We start from the raw sequence: 17,985 nt of genomic DNA on the forward strand, positions 1-17,985 counted from the left end.
TACGGCTGTTCTGTGATGCCCTTAGAGGTTTGTTAGAGAATCATATGGGGTTTATTTACTAAAGGAAAATTCACTCTGCACTACAAGTGCACTGCAAGTGCACTTGAAAGTGCACTTGCAGTGCACTTGTAAGTGTAGATCGCTGTAGATCTGAGGGGAAGCTCTGACATTAGGGGAAGCTCTGCTGATTTTATCATCCAATCATGTGCAAGTAAAAATGCTGTTTTTTTATTTTGCTTGCATGCCTCCCTCAGATCTACAGTGACTGCACTTGAAAGTGCACTTGCAGAGCAAAGTGGATTTGCCTTTCGTAAATAACCCCCAAAGTGAACAAACAGCATTATAAAGGCCAAGGAACACACCAGACAGGTCAGAGATAAAGTTGTGGAGAAGTTTAAAGCAGGGTTAGGTTATAAAAAAAATATCCCAAGCTTTTAACATCTCATGGAGCACTGTGCAATCCATCATCCAAAAATGGAAAGAGTATGGCTCAACTGCAAACCTACCAAGACATGGCCGTCCACCTAAACTGACAGGCCGGGCAAGGAGAGCATTAATCAGAGAAGCAGACAAGGGGCCTATGGTAACTCTGTTGGAGCTGCAGAGATCCACAGCTCAGGTGGGAGAATCTGTTCACAGGACAACTATTAGTCGTGCACTCCACAAATCTGGCCTTTATGGAAGAGTGGAAAGAAGAAAGCCAGTGTTGAAAGAAATCTACAAGAAATCCCATTTACAGTTTGCGAGAAGCCATGTGGGGGACACAGAAAACATGTGGAGGAAGGTGTTCTGGTCAGATGAGACCAAAATTGACCTTTTTGGCCTAAAAGCAAAATGCTATGCGTGGCAGAAAACTAACACTGCACATCACCCCAAACACACCATCACCACCGTGAAACATTGTGGTGGCAGCATCATGTTGTGGGGATGTTTTTCTTCAGCAGGGACAGAAAAGCTGGTCAGAGTGGATGGGAAGATGGCTGGAGCCCAATACAGGGCAATCTTAGAAGAAAACCTATTTGAATCTGCAAAAGATTTGAGACTGGGACGGATGTTGATCTTTCAGCCGGACAACGACCCTAAACATAAAGCCAGAGCTATAATGGAATGGTTTAGATCAAACCACATTCATTTGTTAGAATGGCCCAGTCAAAGTCCAGACCTAAAACCAATTCAGAATCTGTGGCAAGAATTGAAAATTGCTCTCCATCCAATATGACAGATCTTGAGCTATTTTGCAAAATAGAATGGGCAAAAATGTCACTCTCCAGATGTGAAAAGCTGATAGAGACATCCCCAAAAAGACTTGCAGCTGTAATTGCAGGGAAAGGAGGTTCTACAAAGTATTGACTCAGGGGGGCTGAATACAAATGTACACCACACTTTTCACATATTTATTTGTAAAAATGTTGAAAACCATTTATCATTTTCCTTCTACTTCACAATTATGTGCCACTTTGTGTTGGTCTATTACATAAAATCCCAATAAAATAAATTTACGTTTTTGGTTGTAACATGACAAATGTTTATATCAGTCCCTGCCCTTAAGAAGCTTATAATGTTACATATACCAGGGCCAATACATATACTAGGGCCAATTTAGACCAGAAACAATTAAAGTGATTGTAAAGTCTTGTTTTAAAAAAAAATAAACAACAAACGTTATAATAACAAATGTTATATTTACCTCATCTGTGCAGTTGGTTTTGCACAGAGCAGCCCGTTTCCTCCTCTTATCGAGTCCCTCTTTGCTGCTCCTGGCCCCTCCTCCCTGTCAAGTGCCCCCACAGCAAGCAGCATGCTGATGGGGCACCTGAGCCAAGTCACAGCTCCGTGTGTCCATTCAGACGCAGAGACCCTGCCTGGTCCCACCACCTCTCTCTTTTGATTGTCTAACTGACTTTGATTGACAGCCACATGAGCCAATGGCACCACTGTTGTGTCTCAGCCAATCAGGAGGAGAGTCCCAGATAGCTAAGACACTCGTGGACATCAATGGAGAGAGATGGGGCTCAGATAAGTAATTAGGGGTTGCTGGGGAGGCTGCTACACACAGAAGGTTTTTTATCTTAATGCATAGAATGCATTAAGACAAAAAACCTTCTGCTTTTCCAACTCCTTTAAATTACCAGCATGTCTGTGGAAACTAGAGTGTCCAAAGGAGACCCGATTACACAAAGGAAAACCACGAAGGCATAGAGAGAGCCTGCAAACTCCATGCAGGTAGTGCTGAGGTAGGGATTTGAACCAATGACCCTAGTACTGGTTTCTCAATGTTTTTTATAGATCAGTTTTATGTATGACAAATAATCTTTTTAATGTGTGTTAATCTTTTTAAGAAAACTTTTCTATCTAAAGGTTGTATTTATTTGTATACATGGGGACAATCATATTTGCTAATTGCATATGCAAGCTCTGTTGCCTACTCTGCAATGGTTGTTTTTACATCACCTTTTCACAATGAAAATCTATGAGTCGGCTGACTGAAAGAATCCAATCTCTTTGTGGCCAAAATATTATTTCAACATAGGTTAGGAGGTTGGGCATGGCCATTATAATAGTCAACCTTTCCTACTTCTAGTGGCTAATCTACAAAAACTTCTATATAAAATGACAATAAGGAACTTAGGAAAATTAGAATGAAATTTCTCAGAGCATTCTCATAACTTTCAAATGTCGCTTTTAACATTTGATTTTAGAATGAATAGACTTTATGGAACGAAAACCACATACTCTATTATGCCGCGTACACACGATCGGGAAATTCAGCCAGCAAAATACAGATGAGAGCTTTTCATCATAAAATGCGAACCTGTGTAGGCTCTATCAGACTTTTGCTGGTGGAATTTCGGCCAGCAAAAGATTGAGAGCATGTTCTCAATTTTTCAGATGGAAAAAGTTTCAATTGGAAAATCCAAACGTCTGTAGCAATTCCGACACGCACAATTTGACGCATGCTTGGAAGCACTGAACTTCATTTGCTCGGCTTGTCATAGTGTTGTATGTCACCACGTTCTTGATGGTCGGAATTTGGTGTGACCGTGTGTAGGCAACACAAGCTTGAGCGGAATTCCATCGGAAAAACCATCCAAGGCTTTTCTGACGAGAATTCCGATCGTGTGTACGCGGCATTAAAAATTCTTTCATTTGAGAATTTTTTTTCCATCCTGCTCCTTCATTGCAGTTGAAAATGAATGTCGATTTGACTTGCTAATGAATGTGAAAAACAAACAAACTTTCTTAGAACATTCTTTTGATAAGAATTTTCGTTAAAAACTCTACCCATCTATGGCCAGCTTCACTCACACAAGCACTCCCCATACAGCATGAATATCCCCTTTGTTATTTTCTGTTCCAGCACTGAGCTGTATGCAGACAGTCCATATTAATGAACGGACACACATTGGCTGTATGGACTTACCCGCACAACAACGTTAAAAAGATATGCAGGGATGAGTGCAGGGCCCTGGATGCACAGGATTTGTGTCAGGGTCTGTGCACCCATCCCTGCATATCTGTTAAACTCAACTGTGCAGGAAAATCTATACAGCCACTGCATGTCTAGTCACTAATATGGATTGCCTGCATGCAGCTCAGTGTTAGACAGAAAAGTCAACATGTGCAGGAATGATATCATCGCAATCTGACCATTCAAATGGCCAAAGAGTGTCAACTCAGAAGCAAGACTGGGTGAAGATGGAAGCGCAGGGAGCAGCAACAATCCAACGCTGGAGTGCACCATTTAAAAGATAGGGCAGCCCAAACAGTGGTCTTTTGTTTTTCCTTTAACCAGCAGGATAAAAAAAAGGCTTGAATCCCCCATGTGTATGAAATAATCTTTCCTGCTACATTATTTTACCAGTGGGGGGGACTTCCCCGCCATCAGAATGCACTGATAAGTGTTGTCGGCTATAGCTGGTGGCACTAATCGATCGGGAAAAACCTAACAGGGCTGCTGAATTTCGATCCATGTATGGCTGACTAAAGTCTGTCATAATCTGCTAGTATGTTGTGTACACTAGCAGATTATGGCATAAACCTGCATGGGCCCAATAAAAAAAAAATAATCGGTAGAGTTTACCACCACTTTAAAGTGCTAAAGTACTATTTGAAAAATCTAAAATTACATCTCTGATGCAGTCTGTCAATAGCATTAACATAATGCTTTTGTTTCTTTGAGTCCCCCTGTAATGTCGTTTTATTAGCTGTTGATCATATCAACAGTTTTTCCATTTCCTTCAACAGGTCAAACTGTTCATCAAATGTTTGAGTTACAGGACTGCGAGAATTCACATATTACTGACAGGGTGCTTACCGCACCACAGTTAGCTTTTATTCACATGATTAAAAAAAAAAATTCCAAAGGAAAACAAAAGTTGCCAAAACTGTTTAAAAAGCGTTAGGTGGAATTTGGCCTTTATTTGATTGTCTCACACTTATCGTCCATTTAAAACATATGTTCATCTAAAGCTACGCTGTCCCACAACGCGCTTTTTCAGCATCATTCCTTGTCGACTACAGTATAGTGTCTTTCAGTATTCCCCAATGGGTCAAATACCATTGTTTCTAAAAGTACTCCTAGATATTAAATGATCTAGAACAGTGGTTCTCAGCGTCAGTCCTCAAGTACCCCTAACAGGCCATGTTTTCAGGTTTTCCTTTACTTTGCACAGCTGCTTTAAATCAATATCAATGACATGGTATTGATGAGAGCTATTTTATCTAAGGGAAGTTCACAAAACATGGCCCGTTGAGGGTGTTTGAGGACTGAGGTTGAGAACCACTGATCTAGGAGTCTATAGGTAGCAATGCCCTGATTAAATTATGTCAGGAGGAACTTTTTCTCCTATCTCCTCCTACTATTATCCATAAGTGTCACAAAAATTGCAATATTATAACCTAAGGGCATGATCCAAAGAGAGAAACATGCAAGTTATATCACAGCAGGGCATGACCTAAATGGAAAGAGTCAATTCTACATTTAGATATACTGTATAGGAAGAAAAAAGGAAAAGAAAAGATGAGTAGACAGCCTCAAAATCTGAATTCAGAAGCCTTGCTATATTATGTTTGCCTAATTCAGCTGATTTAATTCTTCCCCTTCTCTAAAAATAAGCCAATTTTTTCCACAGCTGCATATATTTTTAGTAATATGCCTATGCTAACAAGGGCAGATGTTCATGAGGCACAGTAAGAACCTCAGCTAATGGTTGGAAGATGCGACCTACAGCACACTTGGTATGAGAAGGTCTGTCTCTGATTGATGCATAGTGGACTGGTTAGTGTGCCTTTAATAATAAAGCATGTTTTCGGAGGCAGTAGAACAAAAGGTCCTAAGAATGATGTGGCAGATGGAAGCAAATTTACATCTCCTCCAGTATAATATTATAGAGTATTTTAATATCATTTAATCAAAACCCCATTATGTGCGAAATATAAACATCCATATGTGTATAGCCGGGAAAAGTGGAATCAGCCAAGATTAGACAAAAGCTGATTAAATACTTTGTACTGTACTCAGTGTGGAGAAAGATAACAAGACATTTATGTTGCGTTCACAAGGGAGGAAACAAAAGGTCTCAGTGGAAAATGCTGAGACAAAAAGCCTTTTTTTCTGTGATCGATTACAGTCAAATTTTCCTTAAATAGGCAAGAAAAGAAACACCTGTTGAGAGGGGCGGAGAAGAACAGCGACAGTGCAAGAGGAAAAGAAAAGTGCCAAAGAATATAGAAAGCTCCAAAATGGTTTCACACAATAAAAATTAGTTCCCGGTCCTCTTCTCTTGCTGTGTTTTCCAAATGGCAAAATACACGCATTAAGTTTGCATGAGATTTGTCCTTTTATCCAGACTAAAAAACACGCCTCTTAAGTGTTCTGTGATGCCGTTTATATGTTACTGAAGGTGTTTATATGCCAATGATGACCTAATACCGGGGAGTCATTTAACGTGTACTTTAATGTAGTAATGAAGTTGATGAAAAAGGAACATTTTATTGATGGTTGCGTTCATCTGTTCCATTTTCACAGGTAGGGTGTTCAAATGTATTGTTCTGAGTCATTGTAGGGAAAAATTACATGGTATGCAGCTAAAATATTTCATATGAACTCAAGCTTGCCTAAATGTAACACGGTTACTCTGGGGATTGAGGGAGGGCGCTACTTTAACACAAGAGGGAAAGACATTTAGGTTGGGTCCACAGCCTTTGACTGGGCAGTTGTTCATGCTAGAGAACAATCTGTGTCTGGTTTCATTTTAAGGTTTCCTTTGGGTTTTAAAAGGCACCATTTTAAAATTTTTCCAGTATATACTCATACTTACTTTAAAGCCTTCTTCTCGTTGCGGATACCGCGGCTAGAGTCAGGAGTCCCTACATTGTCCAGAGAATTTTTGTAGCGTTTCCCCTAGAGAAAGTGCAAGAACACCATCGTCAGTAAAGATTCCCTCAAAATTAGCATATAGAAAACTATAATAAACAAGGCTAAAACAAAAAGCAATGGTATCTTTTGAGGAAGAAGTTATATTTCCATCTTATATTGGACATGTCATACAAGAGCAAATTCATAAAATAGCCTAAAGAAAAGGACACCTTTTACAAGATAAAGTCACTATAAAAATGAAACTCTAATTAGTAAAAATCTGAATATGAAAATGAGTCAAAGGATGATCTTAATAAGCAAACATATACAGGACAACAGCCTTCTCATGTCAAAGCTGATGCTGAATTGTGCCCTTGCGTTTACTCAGACTCTAACCTACAGTATATCTAATAATTTACCTAAGACTATTCTCACATGGAACCTTAAACTGAACCCAATCCTAATTTACTCTTAGTTAATTTGACAGAAATGTCCATATGCAAAGTGTTTATTGTTCTCTCCCCACTGCCCTGACCCGCGCTTCCAGACAGCTAAGCAAGGTAAGCAAAGCAAAATTCATGTAACAGGGTTTAGGCCATACCAGCAGGTTCTGACAAACATACTAAAGATGCACACGTTTTACTTATCCACCATGCCATACCATCAGGGAGGCATGTGATTGGCCCCAAATGTATTCGGTAGGACAAAGACCCTAAACATACAGCTACATCATTTAGAAATGTCTTCAGCATACTGAAGAACAAGAAGTTCTGGTTTGGTTCCCATAGAGCCCTGATGTGTCAATATTTTGTGTGGCCACCATTATTTTCCAGCACTGCCTCAACCCTCTTGGGTATGGAGTTCACCAGAGCTTCACAGATTGCCACTGGAGTCCTCTTCCACTCCTCCATGACGACATCACGGAGCTGGTGGATTTTAGTATCCTTGCGCTCCTCCATCTGCCATTTGAGGATGCCTCACAGATACTCAATAAGGTTTAGGTCTGGAGACATGCTAGGCCAGTCTATCACCTTTACCCTCAGCTTCTTTAGCAAGACAGTGGTCGTCTTGGGAGTGCATTGGGGTTGTTATGTTGGAATACTGCCCTGCGGCCCAGTCTCTGAAGGGAGGGGATCATGCTCTGCTTCAGTATGTCACTGTACATGTTGGCATTCATGGTTCCCTCAATGAAATGGCTAATTGGGCCAGTTGGGAAATCTTCACTTAGGGGCGTACTCACTTTTGTTGCCAGCGGTTTAGACATTAGTGGCTGTGTGTTGAGTTATTTTGAGGGGACAGCAAATTTACACTGTTATACAAGCTGTACACTCACTACTTTACATTGTAGCAAGTGTCATTTCAGTGTTGTCACATGAGAAGATATAATAAAATATTTACAAAAATGTGAGGGGTGTACTCACTTGTGAGATACGGTATATGCATAGTTTGAAAAAATCATGGTTTTGCGGCTGTTTTTTAAATTATTCTCATTGGGTCGTGTGATGGGGGCAAAGCTTATCCACAGCATGGTACATGTCCTGTGATGTCTCTATAACTATTACAGGCCCTTTTTTCAGGCCATTTAGAACAGTGTGCACTTTAAATCAAGCATCTGTTCCACCTAGTGGACGAAGCACATGCCTGTCTGATAGCACACTGTACTCTCAATGGCCTGGAGGGAGGGCATGTAATAGTTAAAGCGACATTGCATATTATGAGATGCACTGTTTCTTAACCTTGCCCCTCAGCCTGCAGCATGCTGTGATGATAAGGACTGCAATTACGTGACCTAGGAAGTAAGGCAGCAGAAACCAACTTAAATTCGATCTGTGTATGGTCAAGCTGAATGTACCAAGTTAATCAATCAGTCTGTTGGGTTTTACCTGTGATTATCGCTAGCGGCTGTGGAAAGGCAGGGTGTGGCCATGGATCCAGACATTATTGTCACGATGACGTGGTACCTGGACTGATATCCATGACGTGACTTCAGCCCGCTCGCTGCTGAAAACGAGTCACAGGAGTGCGAAACGAATTGCACTCCTCTGATCCATAGAAGAAGGCCAATCAAACAAGCTTTGGCTGGACTTCTCCTTTAAGTTGTGTATAGTAATACATGGCTTGCTTACTAGGCTAAATGGGGAGCATGCGCCCTGTGGTGACAACACCGCAGAGGCTCTATGAGCATGCAAATTGTTGCAACAAGGAAGGAGGAAGCCCTAGGAATGGCAAGATTACCAGGTAATTACTATTGGAGGAGAGGTTTATATTAAAAACGAAGGATACAGATAGATATTAGATGTAATTACGTTGTAGGAATATTTTCATTTTTGTTTGAGTGGGGCGGATGATTTATTGTGTGATTTAAAAACAACAAAAGGGCCCATAATAGATTCATTTGTAGAGCAGTACAAAAGATTTCTACATCTGCTTGGATTATTATGAATCTGTATAATGGAAAACTAAAACTAAACACAAGAAAACCATACATTCTCAAACACTGACAATGGGTCTGTATAGCTTCTGAACAATGGGAACACCTTGTAACCCAAAACATGCTGAAAAGAGTTAAAGGAGAAGCCCAGCCTGAGCTTGTTTGGCTGGGCTTCTCCTAGGGGGCACAGGAGTACAATTCGTTTTGGACTCCTGTGACCCATTTTCACCAAGTTCAGGAAGGAGGAAGCCCTAGGAATGGCAAGATTACCAGGTAATTACTATTGGAGGAGAGGTTTATATTAAAAACGAAGGATACAGATAGATATTAGATGTAATTACGTTGTAGGAATATTTTCATTTTTGTTTGAGTGGGGCGGATGATTTATTGTGTGATTTAAAAACAACAAAAGGGCCCATAATAGATTCATTTGTAGAGCAGTACAAAAGATTTCTACATCTGCTTGGATTATTATGAATCTGTATAATGGAAAACTAAAACTAAACACAAGAAAACCATACATTCTCAAACACTGACAATGGGTCTGTATAGCTTCTGAACAATGGGAACACCTTGTAACCCAAAACATGCTGAAAAGAGTTAAAGGATTAGCCCAGCCTGAGCTTGTTTGGCTGGGCTTCTCCTAGGGGGCACAGGAGTACAATTCGTTTTGGACTCCTGTGACCCATTTTCACCAAGTTCAGTCCAGGCACCACGTCACCCTGACTTCAGAAGCCTGGATCCGCCAGGTGCCTGGACTGATGGCAGTCTCAGCCTCTCAGCAAGCTGCTGAGACAGCCACTCCCCGCACCTCCACAGCTCAGTACTTCAATGAGCATAGAGGAGCAGAGCAGGAGAGCTGTTGATTGACAGTCAGCAGCTCTCCACTCAGGGAGCCGAGAAAACAAGAGCCATCAGTGGTGTTTGATGGCTCGGTTCTCTGTGCAGAGATGCTGGGGGACAGATGCAGAATTGGACCGATGCTGCATCCACCTAGGTAAGTAAGATTAGGGGAAAAAGGCAAATCCATAGATCTCCTTTAAACTTCTAACCAATTTATAAAAATGTTTCTAATGAACGCAACAAGTCATCTTGCACAACACTAACAAGAGTCTCTCAAGACTTTTATGAGCTGATTTGTAAAAATAATGCATAAAAAGTAGTAATAGTACATAGTATTTGCCAAAACCAACCATTTATATTTCATTTTTCAGATGAAACAAACAACCCGAATGATTGCTATAAACAATAGTTCTACATTTGCTACTATTTTTATCAACCCTAGATTGTATAAATAATTGAAAACCCTGTTCCTTCAAGCCTTTGGTTTGCAGTTATTTATTTTATTCTCACATATTGTGACAAACCTGTCTAGTGCCCCTCCCCCATTTGCTCAATAACACGAGTAGACAGGCTGCCAACTGCAAGACACACATCAGTTTTCTAAATGCCTCAGTACTGCTGTGATCACTGAAATGGAGAAATCTGGGCAAAGAGCAGATTAAAATTGATTTTAAGGCCTCTGCTTGGTAAAAGTGGTCAATTCCTTAAACTTTGGTTGCCAAATGCAATTTATTTTACATTTCTTTGCAAGTGACAGGAGCCAAATAAAAATGAATTCCAAGCATGAAGCTAACTGTACGGTTTAAATATATTTATGGGTCAAAATAGTTGTAATTCTATGCAGCTGGCTGTGTGATGCTGGCACCCCTGTTAAGAATTATTGGCATATGTCTTAAATTGTCAACACATGACAATCATAGCTAAATCAGAAACCCACCCCTAACCTGCTGACTAGACCATTAAAAGGCATCATTATACTGAAATCATTCTTCTCACTGGCTCCTGCTTAGCCCTTGTACACACGGTCGGAGAATCTGTCGGAATGAGTCTTATCGGACCGTGTCGTCAGATAATCCGACTGTGTGTGGTATGCATCGGACTGATTCCGTCCGAATCTCCGTCGGAACCAATTTTCCAACATGTTGGAAATATTTCCCGACCAACTGGGCCGGACGGACCTAATCCGATCATGTGTAGAGCATTTTCATCGGACCAAGTGCCACGCATGCTCAGATCATATTCCTACATCAAAGCTATTGGCTACTAGCCTGAATGTAGTCCCATCGTAACGAAATTACGTCATCACGTTCTGAAAGATCAGATTTTTTGCCAACTTGGCCCGACCGTATGTATGCAACAGTTTCGGACACAATCCGTCTGACTAAATCCGACGGGCAAAATCCGACAGATTTGGTTGGCAAAATCTCCGACCGTGTGTACAGGGGCTTAGAATTGTCATTGCACTGCAGCAGATTGTATGATAAAATTGATCCTATGTGACCAGTGACTTTTTCATAACATGAAATGATGTCATCAGCCTGCTGCAGGCAGGAGAAAGCATTTCCTAAGTCTCCCTTCCACCATTTTTGCTGACCGTCAGTATTTTTACTGGCAGGCAGTGAAAAAACGGGCACTTTCTCCTTCCGGTAAATGCCAGTGACAGGAAAGGTGTGCCAGTAAAAAATATTGCTGTGCTGCTTGGTCCGGAGCCAGCTGAGACCATCCAAAGGCCTGCTGTAGTGCGTTTGGGTGGTGCAGGCGGGGGGGGGGGGGTTAGCAGAGGCAGTGCCTGAGTGTGTCATGTGATGTCATGGTCCAAGAGAGCCCAGTGGTGTGGCCAGGAGCCGCGAGTGAAGGAAGGGAGCAAGCTTGGAGCAGTACTGTCAGTACTGTTTGGACTGGAGTGGACTGAAGGGACCACCTGACATGGAAAAACTGTCACTGTCTAAAAAAAGAAATATGTTTTTTTGACTTAATATCTACCTTAAATCCCATTGTTACTTGCATAGTGTACTTGTTTGTAGCCTAAATACTGAAATTTGCACTTAAACCTGTCATTTTGTAACTTTTGGAAATGCCATTAAAAACTTGCACAGAGTTGATATTTGTCACAACCAGGACAGGCACCAGGATTTACATGGTTGTGTCTACTCTGAGCCAACATCTCAGCCCAGGAAGTAGATAGTGACCCTGGAGGGGGCCTGAACAAAGATGGCTCAACCCTTCTCAAAAGAAGAACAGATTGTTGGGGGGGGGGGGGGGGGGAGTGGTGCTCTTATCTCTGTCCTCAAATTTCCTTCAGCACTTGGTAAGTCTCTGCCCTGGAACAAGCATGCTTATCTAATATGCACATGCATGCTTTGGGTCAATGACACATCAATTATTAAAGTAAGGATTCCATCTCTAGATCCTACAGATTTATTAACAAATCAGCAATGGCAGCTCCCATATTCCAGATTCCCTTTATTCCACTGCAGATCCTCTTAACAACCCACCAGCAAATGGAGGGAATAAGCTGACAAACCTGCCTAAAGCCTGATACACACTATTTGTTTGTTTTGTTCCACCCCATGGGTGGAATGAAAAAAAAAAGTCAGCTCTGGTCTGAGCAACTGTACTAACCATGCAAGGTTAGTTCAGCAATCTCCCCCGCTGAGACAACTGGCCGTTGTCTCTCAACATTCAGCCCATGTGTACCCGGTTTTAGGGGTCCCTTCAAACATTACACATGCTATAATATGCAATATTATATATTATTTATATATGTATATATATATTATTTATATATGTATATATATACAAATATGCAATGAAACACTCACTTTCAATGTGTTTTTAGCAACATTTTAGATGTAACACCTTAACTACAGGTATAACATGTAACATGAATACATAAAAAAAATTGGCTGCACACCGATGTTCTTTAAGTCCATTTATTGAATGTTCCATACAATGACAGACACCACGGTTGCAGTGGCCAGAACAGAGGTGGACTAGTTTCGCACAGCTACACTGTGCTTACCTGATGAAGTTGTCTCTTCAGTCCACTCCAGTCCATACAGATTTTTACTTGTAAACAAAAAGTGCCTTAACCACTTCCATACCGGGACATTGTAAAATGACGCCGGCAGGAACATCTCCTCCCTCCGGGTGGACACCGTATGATGTCCTCTGGCTCTTGCTGCTACTGCGGGCCCCCATAGGCCCACAGCGTGGTGATCAGGCATGGGGTGTGTCCCTCGGACACAACCCATCCAAAATCAGGGTCAATGAAATTGTCTTTTTTCCACGTGACCGGCTGTGTCCTATCATAGCTGGTCACAAATTTCAACAAACAGCTGTAGTGCCATTTCTGGGTTCTCCTCAGTGTGTGAGGAGGACACCTGGCTATAGTAAAGTAAAGTACAGTGCCTGATCCCCCCCAAATAAAGGGGACCTGTCACCAGCCCATCAGATGACCTGTCACCAGCCCCAGAGTACCTGTCACCAGCCCCAGAGTACCTGTCACAGCCCATCAGAGTACCTGTCACCAGCATCAGAGTACCTGTCACCAACCCCAGAGTACCTGTCACCAACCCCAGAGTACCTGTCACCAACCCCAGAGTACCTGTCACCAGCATCAGAGTACCTGTCACCAGCATCAGAGTACCTATCTCCAACTCATTAGAGTACCCGACCACCTAACACCAGCCCATCAGAGTACTGGAGTACTTGTCACCAGCTCATCAGAGCACCTGTCACTAGCTCATCAGAGTACCCGAGTACCTGTTAAGAGCCCATGCTTTATAGAATATAAGTTGGGGTGTAAAAAGGGTTTTGCTTTTCAAATTTTGGTTATTCTGTGGGTGTTTCCATTGTTCTGATGCTCCAGACCTTCAAAAGTGTGATAGGTTGCCAGGAAAATAAATGTGTAATTTATGTTCCTAGAACACCTGATAGTGCTCCCTGCATGTTGGGCCTCTCTATGCGGCCAGGCTGTGTAAAGGTCTCACACATGAGGTATCGCCATACTCAGGACAAGTAGCAGAATATATTTTTGCTATACACATGTTATGTGTTAGAAAAATCGTATAAATTGACAACTTTGTGTAAAAAAAAATAAGTTTTTATTTTCTTTCCACATTTTCCAAAAACTTTTGGAAAAAAAAATGACATGTTTAAAAGACTCATTATGCCTTATAGAATATACATTGGGGTGTTTTCCAAAATGGGGTAATTTTGTGAGAAATTCTACTGTCCTGGTGCTCAGAGCCCTTCAAAGGTGTGATAGGTCATCAGGAAATTGTATGTGTAATTGATGCTCTAAGGCCGCGTACACACGGGCGGACTGTTCGCCCAACTTTGTCCGCTGAACAGTGTTTCAGCGGACAGTCCGCTCGTGTGTGGGCTTCAGCGGACAGTTTCAGCGGACAGTCTGTCGAACAACGTTTTTCGGAATTTCCGTAAGACAGTCCGCTGAAACTTGGTTTCAGCGGACAGTCCGCTCGTGTGTAGGCTTGTTCGACAAACTAAGTTTCGCGCATGCTCAGAAAGGATTTGCACGGCGAAGGTTGCATTGCAGTGTATTGGACGTCGAATTTCTCGTCCCGTCGTACGTGCCGTTCACGTCATCGCGCACGCTTTCAGCGGACTGTTCGTTCATCGTGTGTGGTCAAGTCCGTTCATGCAAATTTTGAGCGGACTGTTTGTCGGATTGTTTGACGAACAAAGTTGGGCGAACAGTCCGCCCGTGTGTACGCGGCCTTAGAATGCCTGATGGTGCTCCCTGCATATTGGGCCTCTGTATGTGGTAATTGTCATTCAAAGTGTATAAGCACTGAAAGCAGAAAATTGGTCTGGGCAGGAAGGGGTGCCTTGTATTAAAGTGGTTAAAGTCCCACCTAACCATATATTTTCTGAAACCAGATAGCACTATTGTTTTGTACATCCCGCAATTCTTGTCCAAATGTTGATCAAGGCCAAACTTTCTTTTAAAATACACAAAAATTCCTAGCACACACAAACACGATAAAATCGCCAACATTACTATTATATAAAAAGATGAGACCATGTTGACTTGTGTACTAGATTCAAAATGAAGATGCCTAGGATTGTAAATATATGGCCTAAAATGATTATTCTACCTCTGTTACCTAATAAGTTTTGTGTACATACATAACTGTATTATTATATTAATATTTATTTATTACTTCCTAAAAAATTTTTTTTTTCAGGTAACTAGAATTCTCCCTCCCAAAAAAAAATTCCTTTTTAACCTAATGACTTTCAAAAGAGGGATGACGTTCTTTCGTGGTAGTAAACCCAGGTTATAATAAAAAGTGCTCTTTTCGTGGAGGCTGCAGGGTTCTAAATAGAGATGGTCCAGTAGATGCGGCAGAGGCAAGTCCAACGCAGCATGCCTTCAACGTATGTTATTACCTTGTAGAGAATTGTTTTTTTCCAACAATACTGGCGTTTTACTTGAAAGATTTGAACATAGGAAGGGAGCTAATGTGTATCAGGTTTTTCAGCTGACAATGGGGCAGGTGTTCCTGATGGCAGATTTCCTCCCACCTTCTCTTGCTGTGAAGGCTGTCAAAGGTGGAATGTTCCTCACGTTATGTCTCAGTGACACCAACCACTACAGCAGGAAGAGAGGGTATATGTATCTCCTGGCAACACAGACAGCAAGGCAGACAAAAAAAAACTGATGTTCTACCTATTCCCCACTCTCTCCAAGGCTAAAGGGGTTTTGTCTGGAGTTCTACTTTAAAGCTCAACAAAATTAAAACAAAATCAGTGGACATCCATGCACTGCAAAGCTTAAATGCTTGTTACGTCTAAGGGTTACAGAAACAAGTGGAATTAACTTCTCCTAATGCTCCAGCACTGTCCTCTTTTCCTTGAGGCCTCAGACTGTGGGGGGTCCCTGAGTATCATCACATACGTACAATGCAGGGCTATTAACCTTGGAGTGCATCCACAGTCAAACGCGCCTTAAAGTGATTAAAGAGGCTAAAGTTTTTATTTTACTTTCATGCATTCTGTGCATGAAGGAAAAACCTTCTGTGAGCAGCTTCCCCCAGACCCCCTTCCAATACTTACCTGAGCCGGATCTCAGTCCAGTGATGTGAATGAGAGCAGCTGCTCTCCTGGTTCTCTCCCTACTTATTGGATCAGATACAGCAACAGCAGCTCGGAAGTGAGCAGGCATGGATGTCCCCATAGGAAGCAGCTTGCTATAGGAACAGTCAGTGAAGGGGGGGTCCAGAGCAGGGGTGGGGGACCCAAGGAGAGGAGGCTCTTTGCACAGAGCAGGTAAGTATAAGATATTTGTTATTTTTAAAAAATTGTATCTTTAGTATTTCTTTAAACGGTCTGAACAAAAAAATAGAAACAAACTGATTCCTCATCTACCCAAATGAGGTGGATGGAGGAATCTTCCCAGCTGGGACATTGTTTTCTGACAGTGGGACTTTCCTCTGAATACACTGATCAGCAGCCGCAACCATTCAGCAAAGGTTTTCCAACATTTCTGTTTGACACAAGTCAATCTAATGACAATTTAACTGCTGAACAATAATGGCCACACATGAATTGAAATTTAGCAAGTCTCTGCTTTTGATCCATCTATAGTCAGTCTTAGAGAGGAGGCTTTGGGGGACCAGTCACTGAAATTAGGAATAAGGTATGTTTTAAGTACTCCTTATTCTTGCACCCCTAGACTAAACAAGCAGGTAACCTTTACAGTCTAAACTAACAATCAGATTTTCCGACGGGAAATGTGTGATGACAGGCTGTTGGTGGAAAATCGGACCGTCTGCATGCTTCATCAGACAATTGTCGGATTTTCCACGGACAAATGTTGGATGGCAGGTATTAAAATTTTCCACGCACAAAAGTCCAAAGTACAAACACAAGCGGATTTTTTTGTTGCGCTGCTGGTTTGCATGAATCCAGGGTGGAGGGATAAAAGTACAAAGTACAAACACGCATACTTGGAAGCAAGGAAGAGCCAGAAGTGGTCGGTCTTGTAAATAAGCGCTCGTAATGGAGAATTAACATTTACCGTATATACTCGAGTATAAGCCGAGATTTTCAGCCTCTTTTTTGAGGCTGAAAGTGCCCCCCTCGGCTTATACTCGAGTCATCGCTGTCTGCCCGCTCGATCAGCGTGTCGAGCAGACAGACAGCGGCCATTCTATAGTTCAAAAGCCGCGCCTCCGGCTCCGCCTTCGCCTGTGATAGGCGGAACACTGAATTTCCCAGCAGCCTGTGTTCCGCCTATCACGGACATCGTATCATCCTCGTACTACGGACGAGGATGATACGATGTACGTGATAGGCGGAACACAGGCTGCTGGGAAATTCAGTGTTCCGCCTATCACAGGCGAAGGCGGCGGCGCAGCTTTTGAATTTTACAATGGCCGCCGAGGCGCCGACGAAGAGGGCACGGGACGGAGGCAAGGCAAGGCACGGCACGGGACGGGACGGGACGGGACGGGACGGAGGCAAGGCACGGCGGCGAGGCACGGAGGCAAGGAGGCAAGGCACGGGACGGAGGCTCGGGACAAAGGCTCGGGACACAGGTAGGCTGGACACACACACACACACACACACACACACACACACACACACACACGGATGGATACACACACACACAGGGATGGATGGATGGATGGAGACACACACACACAGGGATGGATGGATGGATGGATGGAGACACACACACACAGGGATGGATGGATGGATGGACACACACACACACAGGGATGGATGGACGGACACACAGGGATGGACGGACACACAGGGATGGACGGACACACAGGGATGGACGGACACACACACAGGGATGGACAGGCATGTCTTACCCTCGGCTTATACACGAGTCAATAAGTTTGCCAGTTTTTTTGGGGGTAAATTGGGGGCCTCGGCTTATATTCGGGTCGGCCTATACTCGAGTATATACGGTAACTAGTGATATCAAGAATAATAATATTATGAATTTTTTTTTTTTTTGGACAAGTTACCACAACACCATTATCCCATAGTTTTTAAGATCAAAGATACAACTTTGTTGTCCCTTGTCAATTTTACATTGTATTTTTTTACATGTAACTGCCTACTCTCAAACTGTAATTTGAAGTAAAACACATAGCCAAGTATTATTCTCCACAATTTTTTTTTTGTGCATTAAAAAAAGAAAACAAATTAAATTAGACATGCTATCTGCCAATAGAACGTAACCAAAAAGTGCATTCTATGCTTCCAAAAATATAGAAATATAACAAAGAAAATCATTATTATTCAACCAAAAAATATAATAAAAGCCTTGTGTATGTGTTCTGCTTCTTAACATAAGGGGTCAACAATA

At 42.2% G+C, this 17,985-nt stretch overlaps 1 protein-coding gene across 7 annotated transcripts in view; it reads right to left on the reverse strand.

Moving 5' to 3' along the window:
- Positions 1-17,985, reverse strand: part of SYT7 (synaptotagmin 7) — a 564,911-nt gene that overhangs the window by 228,832 nt on the left and 318,094 nt on the right. For all 7 annotated transcript variants that reach the window (XM_077460750.1, XM_077460749.1, XM_077460751.1 and 4 more), the window contains exon 3: positions 6,321-6,403. In XM_077460750.1, the coding sequence (XP_077316876.1) occupies positions 6,321-6,403 (83 nt within the window). The remainder of the gene's footprint in view (positions 1-6,320; positions 6,404-17,985) is intronic.

This window comes from Lithobates pipiens, unplaced genomic scaffold (genome assembly GCF_037356315.1).
Source record: "Lithobates pipiens isolate NorthernLeopardFrog02 unplaced genomic scaffold, aLitPip1_a1.2 Scaffold_10, whole genome shotgun sequence".
Classification (NCBI taxonomy): domain Eukaryota; kingdom Metazoa; phylum Chordata; class Amphibia; order Anura; family Ranidae; genus Lithobates; species Lithobates pipiens.